This window comes from Musa acuminata, chromosome BXJ3-4 (assembly GCF_036884655.1).
Source record: "Musa acuminata AAA Group cultivar baxijiao chromosome BXJ3-4, Cavendish_Baxijiao_AAA, whole genome shotgun sequence".
NCBI lineage: Eukaryota > Viridiplantae > Streptophyta > Magnoliopsida > Zingiberales > Musaceae > Musa > Musa acuminata.
The window spans coordinates 39,300,811-39,316,510 of record NC_088352.1 but is presented as its reverse complement, the minus strand read 5'-3'; the positions used below and the strand labels follow the sequence as shown (position 1 = coordinate 39,316,510).

Below are 15,700 nucleotides of genomic sequence, written 5' to 3'. Positions count from 1 at the left end.
TTTTTAAATATTTTAAATTATTTTTTAATATAAATAGACGTAAATATCCTCTTCTCCTCCGTCCATTCCCTTGTATAGTCTCACTTGAGCTGACTTAAGTTGGATTGCGCTCGAGCCAATTGGACTCGAGCCACTCGAGTCAATTGGACTCGAGCCAATTCGACTCAAGCCAATTGGACTTGATGGCCCAAAACACCCCTGCAAACTATTTAATGATCATTTTGATTTCACATGCTTTCTGATCAATCTATTAATTGCAACTCAATCCATCGAACAGGCAAATGTGCAGATGTCCGGTAAACGGTTGTGACGGTGACTAACATTGCGGCCATCGCTCGTTTCAGATCGAAATGAGACTTCCGTGGCTCCAATAAAGTCGGATTACAGAGATCCATTCCCTGCAGCCCTAAATCGGCGATCCCCTTTCCTCTCCCTCCGCGTGCGAAGGCCGCCGGCGGTGCGCCTCTCCCCCCCTACCGGCCTTTCGGTGGTACGTGTCTCTCTCTCCTCCTCCGTCTACTCCTTCCCTCCTTTGTCGCGCTCCCCTCTTTCTCCTCCTCCTCTTTGCTTCTTTCCTCTCCTCCGCCGTGGCCCCCAACCGAGCCTCCCTCCCGCTTCTGCTTCCACATTTGTTCCTTCTATCCCCTCTCCTCCCCTGCCGCTGTTGCTCTCCCTCTCCCTGTTTCTCGTCGTCGTCCTCCTCCTCCTTCGCCGCCTCTTACCGAACCTCCCGGACGGCCCCCCTCCCCGTGTTCGCTCTCTGCTTCTTCCACCGACGACCTCGCTTCCTCTCCGGACAGAACCCCCTTCTCGGCTTCTTTCTCTTCCCAACAGCCCCCATCCGACCTCTTTTGAATTTAATGGTAATGTATATCATTGTTAATAATGGTTAAATTGTTAATACTATGACTGAATATGTCATTGCTGGTATTTTCAATTGTCACTTCTTTGTAGATGATTAAATGAATGTAATTCGATGTTTTGATGGTAATATTTCGAATATCAAATAGTATGAAACTTACGTATTGTTTAATTTTTATCTCTATAGTATTTTCTTCTTAATTATATGTGTATATTTATAATTTTTATATTGACGAGTGCCTGAGTTTGACATTGCCCGTTTTGGTCTCATATTTTCTTTTAAAGAGAAAAAAAATACTCAATTGATTATATATAAGGAGTCATAGAGTTTTTTTTATAGATATACTGGTTTTGGCCTCATATATATTTTTCAACAAAAAAAAAAGTCATAGAGGGATAATGGTATTCTGATAAACAGTTTGAAGGAGCTTCCTATCCCTCCCTTTCCAAATTCTATAATCCATTTCTAATAGGCAACCAGTATCCGTTTAACTAATGGTTTCTAGCGGTTGGTGTAGATACAATCAACATAGTTGTATAATGCTTTTTTATCGGGTTGCTATCCTTATTTTGCTGTTTGTGAGCTAACTGATGTAGGCATATTGTTCATTCAGGAACTCCAGTTCCGTGGAAATAATCACTCCAAGGAATTGATGAATAATGCCAACACTTATAGCGGTAGCATTCGAGCAGCCTTCTCTTACTGTGTGCAACAAGTACGTAGTTATGATTACCACCATTACCTTTGCCTGCTTCATCTTCCCCCAGCCATGCGCAAGACTGCCTTTGCTCTCCGTGCCTTTAATGTTGAAACTGCAAGGGCTATGGATGTTGCATCTGATCCCAAAATTGGCCTCATGCGCCTCCTTTGGTGGCAAGACGCAATTGACAAAATATTTGCGAAAAAGAATGTTGAACACCCAACGGCTCAAGCTCTCTCGTCAGTTATATCAGAGCATAAGATCAGCAAGCACTGGTTGAAACGCTCAGTAGATGCCAGAATAAATGATGCAAGCAAAGAAGGGGGTGTCCTTCCTGAAACTATAGCAGATTTGGAGCAGTATGCAGAGGACACTACGTCAACCATGCTATACATGACCCTACAAGCTGGTGGAATTTGCTCAACTTCGGCTGACCATGCAGCCTCACATATTGGCAAAGCTAGTGGACTGCTTTTGCTGCTCAAATCCCTGCCTTACCATGCGAGTCGCCAAGGGAGGATATCATATATTCCAGCTGATGTGGCTTCTAGGCATGGTTTGCTAATAACAGCCCACGGAAGGTCCGAGATTAAGATGGAGTCAGGTGAGGCACTTTCAGATGCTGTTTTTGAGGTGGCATCCGTTGCCAGTCTTCATTTGCAAAAAGCTCGGGAGTTGGCTCCAGCGGTTCCCACCGAGGCTCTTCCCGTGCTGCTCCCGGCGGTGCCTGCTCAGGTTCTTTTGGACACTTTAAGGCGGAGGAACTTCAATGTGTTCGATTCAAGGATTTTAGGTGGTGTCCAGGGCGTATCACCACTATGGTATCAGTTGAAGCTAAAGTGGCATGCCTGGAGGAACAAGTATTGAGTTCAGCTCCTGGCAGTCAGAGATTGTAGTTTGAAGCCAAGATTTTTTAGTCTCTTTTGTGTCTCTCTTGGTTGCTGATTTATTCGTCTCTCAATTTTACACCTGGACTAAATAAAATTCATGAGTGCCTGATTGATGATGGTTTTTCATCAATCAAACTCACCAGCATTGCTGAACGTGGGTGCAGGATCCAATCTGTCCACTCCTCAGGTATAAAATCTCTATGCTTGTGTTCTTGATTCTGCCTTTGGATTTCAATTTTTATATGGGTACCAGTTTCTTGCAAATAGGTCAGCAAGAATGTTTGGATCTTTAGCAAATGGAAGAATCAATATGACACTGGTCATGTGTTTCACAAGCTCAACAGCATGCCTGAAGGATTCTGTATTAGTCTTGGAGCATTTCCTTGTCTTCTTCTGTTGTAGTAAGCTTTCTGGGACTTACTCTCCCAATAAACAGAACGTTCCAATTCATTTCAAATCCCTTGTAACCCTCCTGCTTGTTCAAGGGTGAAAAAATCACTGAATGCTTCCTTTCATCCATGTTTTCCCTCTTTTCTTTATGCTATATACATTGGTTGGAGGTAAAAGCATCTCCATGAGCATAAATCAAATTTATGGTGTATGCTGAGGATGAAGGTCCATTGCTGCTTTATCTGTCTGCACCAACATTGATACACCTAAACACCAATATTGATCTTGCTTCATGCACTGGGGGACAGTGTTAGAACAGCTAAGATTAAAGAGAAGCCACCAAGGAGACAAGTATCTCTCACTCCAATGATTAATGTTTACTCTCCAAGGAAAGCAAAGCTCATGATGTTTTTGATGTCCTTTGTATCCAAATCTTCTTTGCTTGACTCATTTCTCTGTAAGCTCAATGATTGCCTTCTGATGAAAAAGGAGATACTTGTATATCCAAATCTTCTTTGCTTTGCTTTTCATGCTTCTGTTGACACAACAGGTTATCCGACGTAATAAGGGATTCGAAATTAATCTCGAGTCTAAGGTTGAGATGTTCAAAATTCGGATGATCTAAATTGAGATTCAACAAGAATTATATTGGGGCATATAACCAACCTATGGACTCATATTTTTCGTGGTACCATATGATTGACCTGACCTCGTGGAGTGAGTGATCGGTGCCACACTGTTTGATCTAATTAGTCGTAGTCCCACATGATATATCAATAATATGGAGATAATGTATCAACCACCATACACGTATCATATTCCCCACATAACCTTCAAATTGAATCGACCAACCTTTGAGTCAGTTTCTAGAAATCTATTGGATCTTCTTCCCGCGGTTGGGTCCTGATGTTTAGCCATGCAAATTGCGGATCCGGAGTTCGGTGGCATTCGGATCCGATTCGATCTGGTAGCATCCGCACCCGCACTTGGGATTTTTTCCGTTCGCGGATGTGGTGGTGAGTGACGTCCACAAAGTGTTGTTTATTACACACGTGATGTCCACGATGTGTTGTTTATTACACACTACAGTCGAGTAGGGGGAGAGAGAGACAGAGTGCCGATGTCGACTACTCAAACTCCCTTAGCAACCTATGCCTTCTCTTCCGTGAGGGGAGAGATCTCTTCTCCTCTTTGGTGTTTCTTTCCTTAAACCTTGAAAGCAAGTGACAGAGATCTACTGATCCAATTCCTAGAGGTGGAGGAGGGAAAGCAAAGAAGTAAGAGAAGGAAGGAAATCCCGAATCAATCCGTCGTTTTCTGGTAATTAGTTCTTGGTACCCTAGATCCGATGTCACAAGGAGAGTTGAACGACGGAGGGCTTCTCGACATCCAGCCGTCGGAGCTCCGATTCGCTTGTAAGCGACCGTCACTTCCCTCATTCTTGCCCCTTTTTTCCCTCTTTGATCGATAGGTGTTTGCTTATCTGGAATGAGGAATTGCAACATGTATTGGTGGTTATATTGGACTCCATATTTCTTTTTTGCTGATTATGCGTGTGATCTGTCCACTGGTTATGCCTCGAGAAGTCGAGTTGAAGAAGCAGAGCTTATGTTCTTTCCAGCTGACCAATAAGACAGATCAATGTGTTGCCTTCAAGGTATCTCTTTACTCTTGTTTGTCAGGTTGTTGCCTCTATATGTCTCTTTTCTTTCTTTGTCGCTGCATTTCTTCATGTAAAGTGGCAATTGGAATAATTTATCTGTAGTGATGTGTATATTTCTGGCTGTATTCCAGGTTAAAACAACCAACCCAAAGAAATACTGTGTCCGACCCAATGCAGGGATCATTTCACCGAAGTCCTCGTGCGATGTCACTGGTAAACCCTGTTTTAGTTGGATTTGGTTATCAAACTTCAAACACTCGGTCTTACCACATTTGTTACCCTGTCTTTGATGCATTAGTTACAATGCAAGCACAAAAGGAAGCCCCACACGACATGCAATGCAAAGACAAGTTTTTACTTCAGAGTGTAATCACAGAGCATGGTGCGGCGACCACAGACATAACTGCCGAAATGGTTGCTACCTATTTGCAATTCATTAGGATTTAATCTTGATGTATCTTCTGTTGAATCTGTTTTGTACCACTGTGACTTAAAAGTGATAATAGCACTAAATTGTCAGTTCAATAGAGAACCTGGTAAGCTTGTTGAAGAATTCAAGCTGCGGGTCACTTATGTTATGGCTAGTCCTCCTTCACCTGTTTCTGAGGAACAACAAGAAGGATCCTCGCCTAGGTCATCGACATTTGAAGATGGGGCCCAAAGTTTGCAGACACAAGATTCTGTAAGTGGTTGTTGACTGTTGAGGGCTGAGGGCCTTAATATGCTATGTTCATCTTTTGTCTCATATGCGCACGTGGAGTTATCTTGCATCATATGCTTAGTTCACATGACTAATAAAATTTCAGGCATCACTATTGAAGGAACCTTCAAAGGAGAAGTCCTCAGAGGTTACTTCTTCCATGCTTAATCTTTCTGTTTTTGGTCTTATAGTTTCTTGAAATTCCTATTGATGGCAAACTTCTGTGATTCATTTGCAATATGGATTTGGCATCCAAAGCTTTATAGACTTAATTTGTACACAATCATACACGAAGCAAATGTTGAATGCTTTAACAAACAACTGATGACTTGTTGATAATCTAGATCTTTTATTTAGCTTTGTCCTGTGCCTATGATAAACAATTGCCAGAGAAAGCAAGGGGGTTTGACTTTAGTATCCTTGTTCAAAATACCTTCTATGTTATGATGCCATTAGGTTGAACTTGACAGTCGTGTATGCATTTTGATTAGTTGCTTTTGTCATAGAAGTCTCCTTGGTTTCAGATTTTGTTCTCCTTCTGTGGAGATCATCTTCTTGATTTTTGCTTACATATGGAGATTGTTAGCAGTAGGAGAACTAATATTTACATGACAATCATCCATTTGATACTCGTTTACTAAATGCCACTATCCGCTGCCCGTATAATCTATGGTGTCTTATATTATGGATGAATTGTTTCACTATCCTGCTTCACTAAAACCTTACTGATTAGCTACTGCAATTGAGATCGTACCACCATGACGGCTATTTCACCACAGCACCATCATTATGAAACCTTAGAATGAGTTTTGATTTGATTGTAGGCACCACTAGCTATTTATTATTTAGTGAATTTTTGTTGCCTTTTACAATATGCAGGCATTTGCTATGATTTTAAAGTTGACTGAAGAGAAAAACAATGCCATTGCGCAAAACCAGAAGCTTCAGCAGGAAGTGGTATGCAATTTAAATGACATATGATATGTGATACTTAAAGGCTAGCATTTTTGTGCTTGTAGGTTTTACAAACTGGTAAATGGATTGCAATGAAATATATGTTGTCGTGCTAATGATTTCATCTTTGAGTCTTGAATATGAATGGACTTCCCTTTTTCTTCTTTGCTTTTTGATTTATTACATTCTCAAATCTCAGTAACTTTTGTAATAAGGATAATCAATACATCTATCAAAGTATGAAAATAGTCAGTTCCTTGCATGTATCCATTTAGGCGTATATATAATTCTAAGATACAGAATATGATATTTTTATTAAATTGGATATGAAAGATGAGTTGCTGAAGTTTGAAGTGGATAATTCATGCATAATTAGTAATTGTCTTTTGATGAATTTAATATATTCCTTTAGCTGCTTTTGTTTCAACAACCAGGGAATATATTGTAGAGAACATTTCAAAAGACGAACAATAATTCCAACACAGGAACCATGGAGGCCAAGCAAATATGGAGCTTATTTATGTTGCCTCCAGCATCATCAAAATCATGATTCCTTCAGTTTTATTTAGCCTTTGCTAAGATCATTGAGAGCAACACTTCTTCTCCAGCTTCTAAAAATATAATTAATAATGCACAAGCACCACCTAAGCATTTTGATCTAACACTAATATACTTTGTCCTGTGAGTTCCAAGTTTGCTTTCTTCCCTAGTGTATGATTCATTATAGGCCATAGATATTCAGAGAGTGTATACAGAAATCTAAAGGGTTTTCATGATTGTGTATATATCATTTATATGAGATTTAGATTTGTGCTCCTTACTTAGTTACACAATTTTGTATTGAAATAACGAAAAACCATGTCAGTGATCAATAAGCAACTTCAGATGTAAGAGGGCTATGCAACAGGTATTGTAGGCTTTGATCAAGGCAAACCTATTGGTTATCTCTATTGGAACTGTTTGTTCAAAAGCCTTGCTGATCCTTTTTTGCATTTTTCTTTGGTAAATCAAGGTCTCAGTTATCTTGATTTTACCATCCATAGTTTTTTATCATACAAATATTTGTCATGGGATTTGTCTTGGTGGTATTTATCATTTTTGGGCTGAAACATGCATACTTTTCATTATTCCATTTAGAAGTGGCTAAAGGGTCCAAACAGATCAAACTGTAACTTCATTGTTGGCTAAAACACTTATTTCTATTTATTACTTCACTAGAAGAGTCCAAAGGAGCTAGCAGAGATCAAGCAGTGCCATTTCACTTTGAAATCTTTTAGCTTCCTCCCTCATTTGTTCTGAACAGATGATTTAGATGGGATCATTTCTCATTATAAGGAGGGTGGTCAAAAAATGAATGTACATACTTGGAGTATTATCTAATTTTGCCATATGGTAAAACTACAGAAAAATATTCATAACAAGAACATTGTCTACATATCTGTTTTCTTACCTTAGCAAACTGAGATGAAGGTGCTAGTTGAATTTGTTAAATATGTGCTAGTTGAATTCTGGAAAGTTGATTTTAGGGAAGCTGGATGAAACAATTATCAGTATTATTATTATTATTATTTGATAGATAGCATGATATGAAGTTAGAGCAGAAGAACTACTTACTACAAATGGTTTGGGTTGTGTGTGTGTAGCTCCATATGATAGTTTTACAGAGAAGGTTCAACTAAACCATTTGAAATGGGATCTGACACATGAAATGAACAACACAAGCCATTTGGAGATTTGTCAGCGTTGATGTTTAATTTATCTCAGATCACAATTATTGCTGAGAGAGTCGAGATGTTTAGTTTTCACTAGCAGCTCCTGTTCGATTGATGCAAACAAGTTGCATAAGACTCCTAGATTTTATCATGAGACTCGGACTCCTCACTCTATCTTTATCGCAGGATCTGCTAAATAGTGAAGTCAACAGGCACCACATGTTTTTTGTGGTGGTTGGAGCTGTTCTTGCTGCTCTAATTGGGTATGTCATCAAGAAGTCATATTACTGAGAGCACAAAAACATGGGGCTACTGCATGTGCAAGGTACCTCGTTGTGGTCTACCACCACCATTCAACAAAAATGGACAATGTGTTCTTCCTAATAATTGGTATTGTTTGTCTTCCATAATTGTGGTGAAATATTATGTAGACTATGTTGATTCATTGTGTTTTGGATTGAAATTTCAGGAAGGTGTGGATCTTGTAAGATAATTTGAATGTGATCTCAAACTTCTTTAAATAGGTTGTTTTTCCCTTCTGTTGTATGTGAGTTTTTTTTTCAGAAATTTAAATGGAACATGCAAAATACCATTTTCCTTTAGAAGAGAGATACAGTGGATGGATACATTGGTATGCTAAGGTTTGCAAATGAAATAAAATACAAGTGCTATCTCAAGGTCTGACCATGTTTATTCTTAAAATCATTTTATCAACATGTAGTCAGTCAGTGTGATAGATCACATGGTTCAAAATTGTTTAGTTTCATTATTAATTATAAATCCATTGTTTAATTTCTTCACCTACCAAATGCAAGATCATTGAGATGACCCACCCCTATTTGAAGATGACCACTTGCTATGCTGATGATTACATCACATTGAGAACAAGAATTAAATAGCTGCATAGGTCAATCATCAGTCTCAGGGACATGAGCAGACAGCTAGAGCAATCAAATTATCACACCATGTAGAGCAGATGTGCTGCCATTGGCTACTTCGATGACCATTTGCGACCATATCCAGGTCAGTCAACAGTAGCTATATATTGAGAAACATTTAGCAAGCTTTTTGATGTTTAAGACAGTAATTTAGACAAATTGTGGTCGAAACTGTAATCGACTTAATTGCCATGTATGTGGCTATTATAACCTATCCTTATATTGGTTGAATCAGTGAGGTAATTACATCCATAACTTGTATTCTGTTGTGCTAATGTCATAGAGCAAGTTTCACTAGCAAAAGAATTCCTTCCTAATAAATGATAAAAGAGTTTTTGCTTGACAGTGTTCATAACATTGAGAAATATGACCATGATCATTGGGGGATGAAACTTTGTTCCAGGAGAGGATGCTTTTAATAATCACAACTTAGTAATTAGTTAGTACAGTACATCATGACCAACATGCTTTTATCCAATGATGTGTTCCTTTTAGAAATATATGTAGAAGTTGCTGAATGAAATGCAGTAATGCTGCCCTGTCAACTTTTATGCAGTTAAATAACTACAACTATATAACACACAAGAACATGATCTTAAAGAAGGTAATCTAAGCCTTCATTAACTCCTTCCTCAAAGATCTATCTTATGCCATGACAGGGATACATGTCCTGATGTGTTCTTTCTCTTCTCCCAGCAGCACAGGGTGGAAGGACGCAGGCAAAAGGCAAGCACGAGGAACTGGCATTTCTCTTATGATATTGCTTGAAGCGAAGGAAGTCCTTGGAGGAGAGGAAAGAACATGTCTCCATCCTCCTTTTCCCAGCCACCAAGACTTGGACCATACAAAAAAAAAACACAGGAACATCAACCTCCTTCAGATAGAGTTTTCATCACAAACACAAGGAGGTATGTGTCACTTTCGAATTCAAAAAAGAAAAAGGTTAGGAGGTGAGAGAGGCTTGTTAGACATCACATGGGGTTTGATCTAAACTAAGCTAATCTTTACATGTTGTCCAGGTGTCCACATCATGCTTCCATTAAAATAATACCCACTGGCCCTGTGCTTGTCCCCAGTTCCTTCTCATACAAACTCTCCCTGTCCTTTTTCTTAAGCATGGACAGGGTAACGCCCCATATGTACCATGTTATCTCTGTCCCTTTATTACTTCTGGGCCACCACCCTTGCCCCCCCCCCCCCCCCCCTCCTTGACCTTTCCTGGTGAGGTGATTGCAGGGCAGATAGCCGAAGATGGCCACATCAATTGAGAAAAAGGAGAGAGGCTGCAGCTACCATTCATGAGAAAGAGATACAGAAGGTATGAATGAAGAAACTTGGAAGAAAGTTAGTGAGATGTAAAGCTGCAAGCTAAAATGCTTGAAGCTGAGGCTACTCCCATTTGCTGCCCAACCAAAAATTTGGAAGATGATGTCTTGCAAACATCTGATTAGATGTAAAGCATTGCGTCACATGAAGCTGGCAAAGCTTTCTTTTTCCCTCTTTTGGGAAGCAGAAGCGAGCAAAAGCTTTTGATCACAGCAGGACACAGAACTCATCAGCTATTTACTTGCAGGAAGGAGACCCACTCCGCGTGAGATGGAGGAACATGATACCCAGTATCACATGGATAATGCTCAACATCTAGTATTGTATCAGCCACCACAGTCTCTGTTATCTGACATCCATATATATGATATATAGTGCTGCATTAAAGCTGAGCAAACACAGGCAGTGAACCAGAGATGAGACCCATCAGATTCATGGCCACAGGCTGGGACAAGAGACAATCCAAAGATTGTGACAATACTCATCCCATCAATCGAGTCTTGATACCTTTCTCCGGAGGTAACGTTGCATCTCACTTCATTACTTGCAGGTTAGACTTTGGCTCCAATATATATGTTTCATCAGCATTTTGTGGCGCGGAATATAACCTTAGCTTTACCATCTTCAAATACAACTATGTCCATCAAACAACGTTAAGAGCACCACTCTTCAAAGACTGTTATGGGCAAGTCCATATCACACTACTTTCGATATCCAATTGAACAGCATCTGATGTACTTAATATAATGAGAGAGAAGAAGAAAGAATAGCATCTAATGTAGTTCTCGTATCTGGAAGAAAGATTTTGTTCTTCGCCGAAAGGCAGATCAATTATTAATAATCCCAACACAGGTATTGTTACTCTCATGCAAAGCAATGAAGGCCTTCTTCGTTGGCTTCCTTCCTCATGCAAAAAGCTCTCATTTATCCTTGAAATAGTTTTTGTTTATTGACATATTATAACTACCCGTTTAGGTGGCTGATTTATTGCAGGGGTAGAATGGTCACATCGGCGGTCAGATAGAGCCGTCCCCAGCGACTCCCATCGCCACCGGGGGGGCCACCGAGCAAGTGTCACACTGGCGGTGTTCGCTTGTCCCTATCCCGCGTCCGGAGCCGTCCATCTCTCGGTGCCATCACCATCCGACGGCTCCGATGACGGGACGTCCAGGGACCGCGGGCCCCGCGGGAGGAATGGCCTCGATTGGCGAGCCCGCGGTCCCGACACATGATGATCACAGATCGCGACCGTCCGATCCCTGGAACTTTATCGCGGGGGGCCTTCTCTCAATTTAAATGGCGAGAGTACCCTCGTTGCAGTCGTTGATATATCGGCCGAGTTGTCGGATTCTTTTGTCGCGAACGCCGGTTCGTCCGAAACGATACGAACCAATGCCTCGGAATGATAAAGGGAGGGTGGTTTGGCCAGAAAGGGAAGGTAATAATGGTGATCTTTTGGGCATAGGTGAAACCTTTTCCTTAAGCTTTCTTTCTTTAATCTGTTAATTATGGGATTTATAATCTATTTCTCATTGTTATTTGTCAATAATAAGTTTTATTCTGTTATCTCTCATTTGCCTCTGTGTCACGATGGGAACATAAACAATTAGGTGACTGCTTTCTGCAGATAGAGGAGAGAGAGAGAGAGAAAGAGGAGAAGCGACTTGACTCCTTTTTCCTTACGGTTGCATGCGTTCGCAGCAAGAGATGGGGGTATAGACAAAGAGGAGGAGGGTACAACAGGGCTTTTCTTCTACGGTTGATCATCTTTTCTTCCAACCACAACCTATCCCATTTGGAGAGAGATTGAGGGATAGAGAGCAACCAGGCGTGGATAAAATTGATATTGGAGGAGGAAAAAAGATGATCTTGGAGACAGACAAGGGGCCTTTTCTCCTCTTCTTTTTGAGATTGGAAATGCTGCATTAGCGTCTGCAACCATCAGCAGAAGAGAAAGGAGCACTATCAACCAATCTCCTAAAGCAACAAACCGCAGATCTCTTTCTCTCTCTTTAGACATCCCAAGATCCAGTGGGATTGCAGGTGGTAGTGTTGCGGATTATTAGATGAGAGGAGGGATGCCCTTTGCTGTCCAAGAGAAGGGAGCTCGTCTGCAGGTCTTAGAAGGAGAAGAAGGCCTCTTTTGGTGTGCTTCTGCTACCGCTGCCGCTAATAACAGTCTTAGGAAGAGGAGGGAGGGGGAGGAGGGGAAGGAAGGATCGCCGCTGGAGCCGCGGTCAGTACTGGAAAACCTGCGAAGCCCCAGCCCGCCAAGCTCCTCCGCTTCCACCGTGTCTTCCTCCCGCGTCGTTAGCGGTGGAGGGCCGGCCTCCTCCGATGGCTCCGCCACCGCCACCGCCACCCACACCCCCACCACATCGGCGGCGGCGGAAGCTGCCCGGAGGGATGAAGGGGCTGCAGACCTCCCGCCCGTCCCCACCGTCCTCGCCGCTGGAGAGGACTGCTCGCTAGGCGGCGTCGATGACTGGGAGGCCTTACTCTCGGAACCGGCCGCCTCCATCGGCCAAGACCAGACCTTTCTCCGGTGGATCATTGATGAAGCCGACAACAATTCTGCTGCTAGAAGCAACGGCACCGGATTGCTCTTCGATCCGGCTTTCGTGTTAGATGGTGCTTCGGCGTCGGCGGAAACCGCTAGTCCTCCTCCGATGGCTTCCTCTGTCCTCTCTGCCGGTGTACTTGGATCCAAAGGTGCCACCTTTGGGTGCACTCCCAGCCTCGCTCCTCGGCCGGCGAATAGCCTTCCCCTGTCTCTACCTCCGCTGCCGCCGGGAGTCATCTCCCAAGAATCCACGGAGGAAAAGCCCCTCTTCGGTTCGAGCCTGTTCTTTGCGCACCAACAGCAGGCCCAACCCCCGCAACGCTCTTCCTTCTTCCTCCCTTTGAATCATTTCGCCGGCTACCATGAGGGCCAGCCACTGGAGCATCTTGCCCCACCTCCGCGAAAACGCCCTGCCATCGACCCGCTCCCTAGTTCCCACGTCCCTGACCTCTTTCTCCGCCGTAACCAGCCACAGCAGCTGGGACTCCCTCAGCAGTTCAATACCGCTGCATTCCAGCTTCAACCGGCGCCAGGAAAGCCCAAATTGGCAAACGGAGATGAGGCGTCCGTGGCTGCAAGGCAGCAGCGGGAATTGGTTGACCAGCTCTTCAAGGCGGCCGAGGTGCTCGAGGCCGGGAACACCGTCAGCGCCCGTGGGATATTGGCGCGGCTCAATCACCAGTTCCCCTCTCCCGTAGGGAAGCCATTCCTGCGGTCCGCCTTCTACTTCAAGGAGGCCCTCCACCTCCTCGCCAGCCACTCCCCCCACCCGCACCCGCCTCCGTCGCTCCCCATCTCGACGCCACTGGACGTCATGCTCAAGCTTGGAGCTTACAAGACCTTCTCCGACGTCTCCCCCATTGTCCAATTCGCCAGCTTCACCTGCATCCAACCCCTCTTGGAGGCGCTTGACGGCGCGAGTCGGATCCACATCATCGACTTCGACATTGGGGTCGGAATGCAGTGGTCAGCCTTCATGCAGGAGCTTGCGCAGCGATGGTCCTCATCAATGGCTGCCGCCCCATTCCTCAAAATCACGGCTTTTGCCTCCGCCTACTCCCACCACTCCCTCGAGCTCAACCTCATCCACCAGAACCTGTCTCATTTCGCCAGCAGCCTCAACATCCCCTTCGAATTCAATGTCCTTAGCCTCGACCCCTTCGACCCAACAGTGCTCTTCAGAATGTGCTCTGCCATGGATGAGGCTGTCGCAGTAAACCTCCCCATTGGCTCTGCAATTCGTCCACCCATCCCGACTCTCCTACGATTTGTGAAGCAGCTCTCCCCCAAGATTGTAGTCTCAGTCGATTATGGATGTGATCGCATTGACCTGCCCTTTGCCCATCACATTCTCCATGCATTCCAGTCATGCACAGTGCTCCTCGACTCAATTGATGCAGCCGGTGCCAATCAGGATGCAGCTAATAAGATTGAAAGATTCCTAGTGCGGCCAAGGATAGAAAGTGCAGTTCTGGGCCGGCACCATTTGTCAGACAAGACACTACCTTGGAGAACTCTATTTGCTTCTGCTGGATTTATGCACGTCCAATTCAGCAACTTCACGGAGACGCAAGCAGAGTGTCTTCTGAAGAGGGTGCTGGTTAGGGGCTTCCATGTGGAGAAGCGCCAATCTTCCCTTTCCCTCTGTTGGCAGCGCGGGGAGCTCGTTTCGGTGTCAGCATGGAAGTGCTGAATGAACTTCTTTTCTTACAGGCATGTCATTACAGTTCTTTCTTACCCACCAAGGTCCAACTCTATTTACTTTTGGTTCATGGTAATTCTGTGTAAGCAAAGTCGTCCATTTGCCATGGTATTTTGTTGGATAGTTTCTGTGTCCAAAGGCATTTAACTAACTTAGTGTCTGGTACAGTTTAATGTTTCTAGTTACCTTATGATTATGGACATAAATGGTAATGCTATGGTGTCTCTTTGCATCTCCTTTGGGTTATTGTCATTTTCGATGAAGTAAAATTGCTCGTGAAAAACTTCAGCACTCCAAAAACTTGATCATCTTGCAAACTATGGATTCTATCTCATAATTTTGACAGGTGTTCCTCAGAATGATCATACATCAAAATATGTCAACAGAGTGAAATGTTAGATCATTTGTATTAGTCACAAAATTTAGTGACACCTCAGCTGTTGAACATGACAAGTTACATGTATACAGTTTCTGCAGCTATAAGAGATATGCACTTTATTTCTTGGCACAAGAATCAACTCGGATTTGCCGAAGTCGGTGCTGGTAGGTTTTGCAAGTAGTTTCAAGCCTATCAGTAGGAAATTAAGTTTTGTATATAGCTTTCTTATGTTTCTTTTCATCTATCGCAGAAGGAACACATACTAAGCCCCTATGTACCACTGATGGTGGATTATGTTGTGATACTTCTGGGTGCATCCACAATTGGAAGAACCAGACTTGGGAATGCACACTGTCATCACCTATGTCTAAATGAATGTAGCGTATAAATAACTTGAGTCTCCGGATGACTATTACTGTTAAAGTACTGCCAACTTTTAATCCTTATTGAGCATATCCAAACATGTTTTAACATTGTGGTATTGCCCTATGATCTCATCTATCTGCTTACCTAGCTAATAAGTCTCCGAAATATATGGATCCACTGTATAATAGGTTTGCACTGTCACATTCGGAGTCAAATTCGTCTTTTCATGTAGCCATCATGTCAAGTGTCATGAATTATTTTTGAAGGTTGATGTCATGTTTAACAGGTTTTGATTATGATAACTTATAGATTGGGTATTTGAGCAATTAGATCTGTTCTTATGCGAGAAAATTTCAGTTTACTATAGTTCGGGTCAGTATTGCTTTGACATTTGTGATGTCCATCTGACTTTTATATAATTGCTTATTTTCCTCATCCGACTAGAGTGAGAACATATTGACTATATACCAGTTTTTGCTCCTGTCTTATGTTTGCTTCCACCCAGTACACTTTCTTGGTTAAGTTGTCAACAACAGTGTACATGCTCGATGTGGC

General features: G+C 42.8%; 3 protein-coding genes across 7 annotated transcripts; all 3 read left to right on the top strand.

Moving 5' to 3' along the window:
- Nucleotides 1-262: 262 nt before the first annotated feature.
- Nucleotides 263-3,072, top strand: LOC135635549 (uncharacterized). Of its 2 annotated transcripts, none has more exons than XM_065146689.1 (3): nt 263-490; nt 1,476-2,639; nt 2,720-3,072. In XM_065146689.1, the coding sequence occupies exon 2, from the start codon at nt 1,515-1,517 to the stop codon at nt 2,427-2,429; it is 915 nt and encodes a 304-aa protein (XP_065002761.1). In that variant the 5' UTR covers nt 263-490; nt 1,476-1,514; the 3' UTR covers nt 2,430-2,639; nt 2,720-3,072. The 2 variants fall into 2 exon arrangements, with proteins under 2 accessions (XP_065002761.1, XP_065002762.1); XM_065146690.1 differs by having other exon boundaries at nt 2,706-3,072.
- Nucleotides 3,073-3,922: 850 nt separating this feature from the next.
- Nucleotides 3,923-8,410, top strand: LOC103998191 (vesicle-associated protein 1-3). 2 transcript variants are annotated; one of them, XM_009419629.3, is made up of 8 exons: nt 3,923-4,257; nt 4,429-4,499; nt 4,637-4,718; nt 4,804-4,919; nt 5,026-5,187; nt 5,312-5,353; nt 6,085-6,162; nt 8,058-8,410. In XM_009419629.3, the coding sequence occupies exons 1-8, from the start codon at nt 4,191-4,193 to the stop codon at nt 8,160-8,162; spliced, it is 723 nt and encodes a 240-aa protein (XP_009417904.2). In that variant the 5' UTR covers nt 3,923-4,190; the 3' UTR covers nt 8,163-8,410. The 2 variants fall into 2 exon arrangements, with proteins under 2 accessions (XP_009417904.2, XP_009417983.2); XM_009419708.3 differs by lacking the exon at nt 5,312-5,353.
- Nucleotides 8,411-11,130: 2,720 nt separating this feature from the next.
- On the top strand, nt 11,131-15,252 carry LOC135634581 (scarecrow-like protein 6). Of its 3 annotated transcripts, none has more exons than XR_010495393.1 (4): nt 11,131-11,573; nt 11,763-14,411; nt 14,869-14,943; nt 15,030-15,252. XR_010495393.1 is itself a non-coding variant. In XM_065144966.1 (2 exons), exon 2 carries the CDS (start codon nt 12,202-12,204, stop codon nt 14,389-14,391), a length of 2,190 nt encoding a protein of 729 aa, XP_065001038.1. In that variant the 5' UTR covers nt 11,132-11,573; nt 11,763-12,201; the 3' UTR covers nt 14,392-14,632. The 3 variants fall into 3 exon arrangements, 1 of the variants encoding a protein (XP_065001038.1); XR_010495392.1 differs by having other exon boundaries at nt 11,132-11,573; nt 14,878-14,943; XM_065144966.1 differs by lacking the exons at nt 14,869-14,943; nt 15,030-15,252 and having other exon boundaries at nt 11,132-11,573; nt 11,763-14,632.
- Nucleotides 15,253-15,700: the final 448 nt, after the last annotated feature.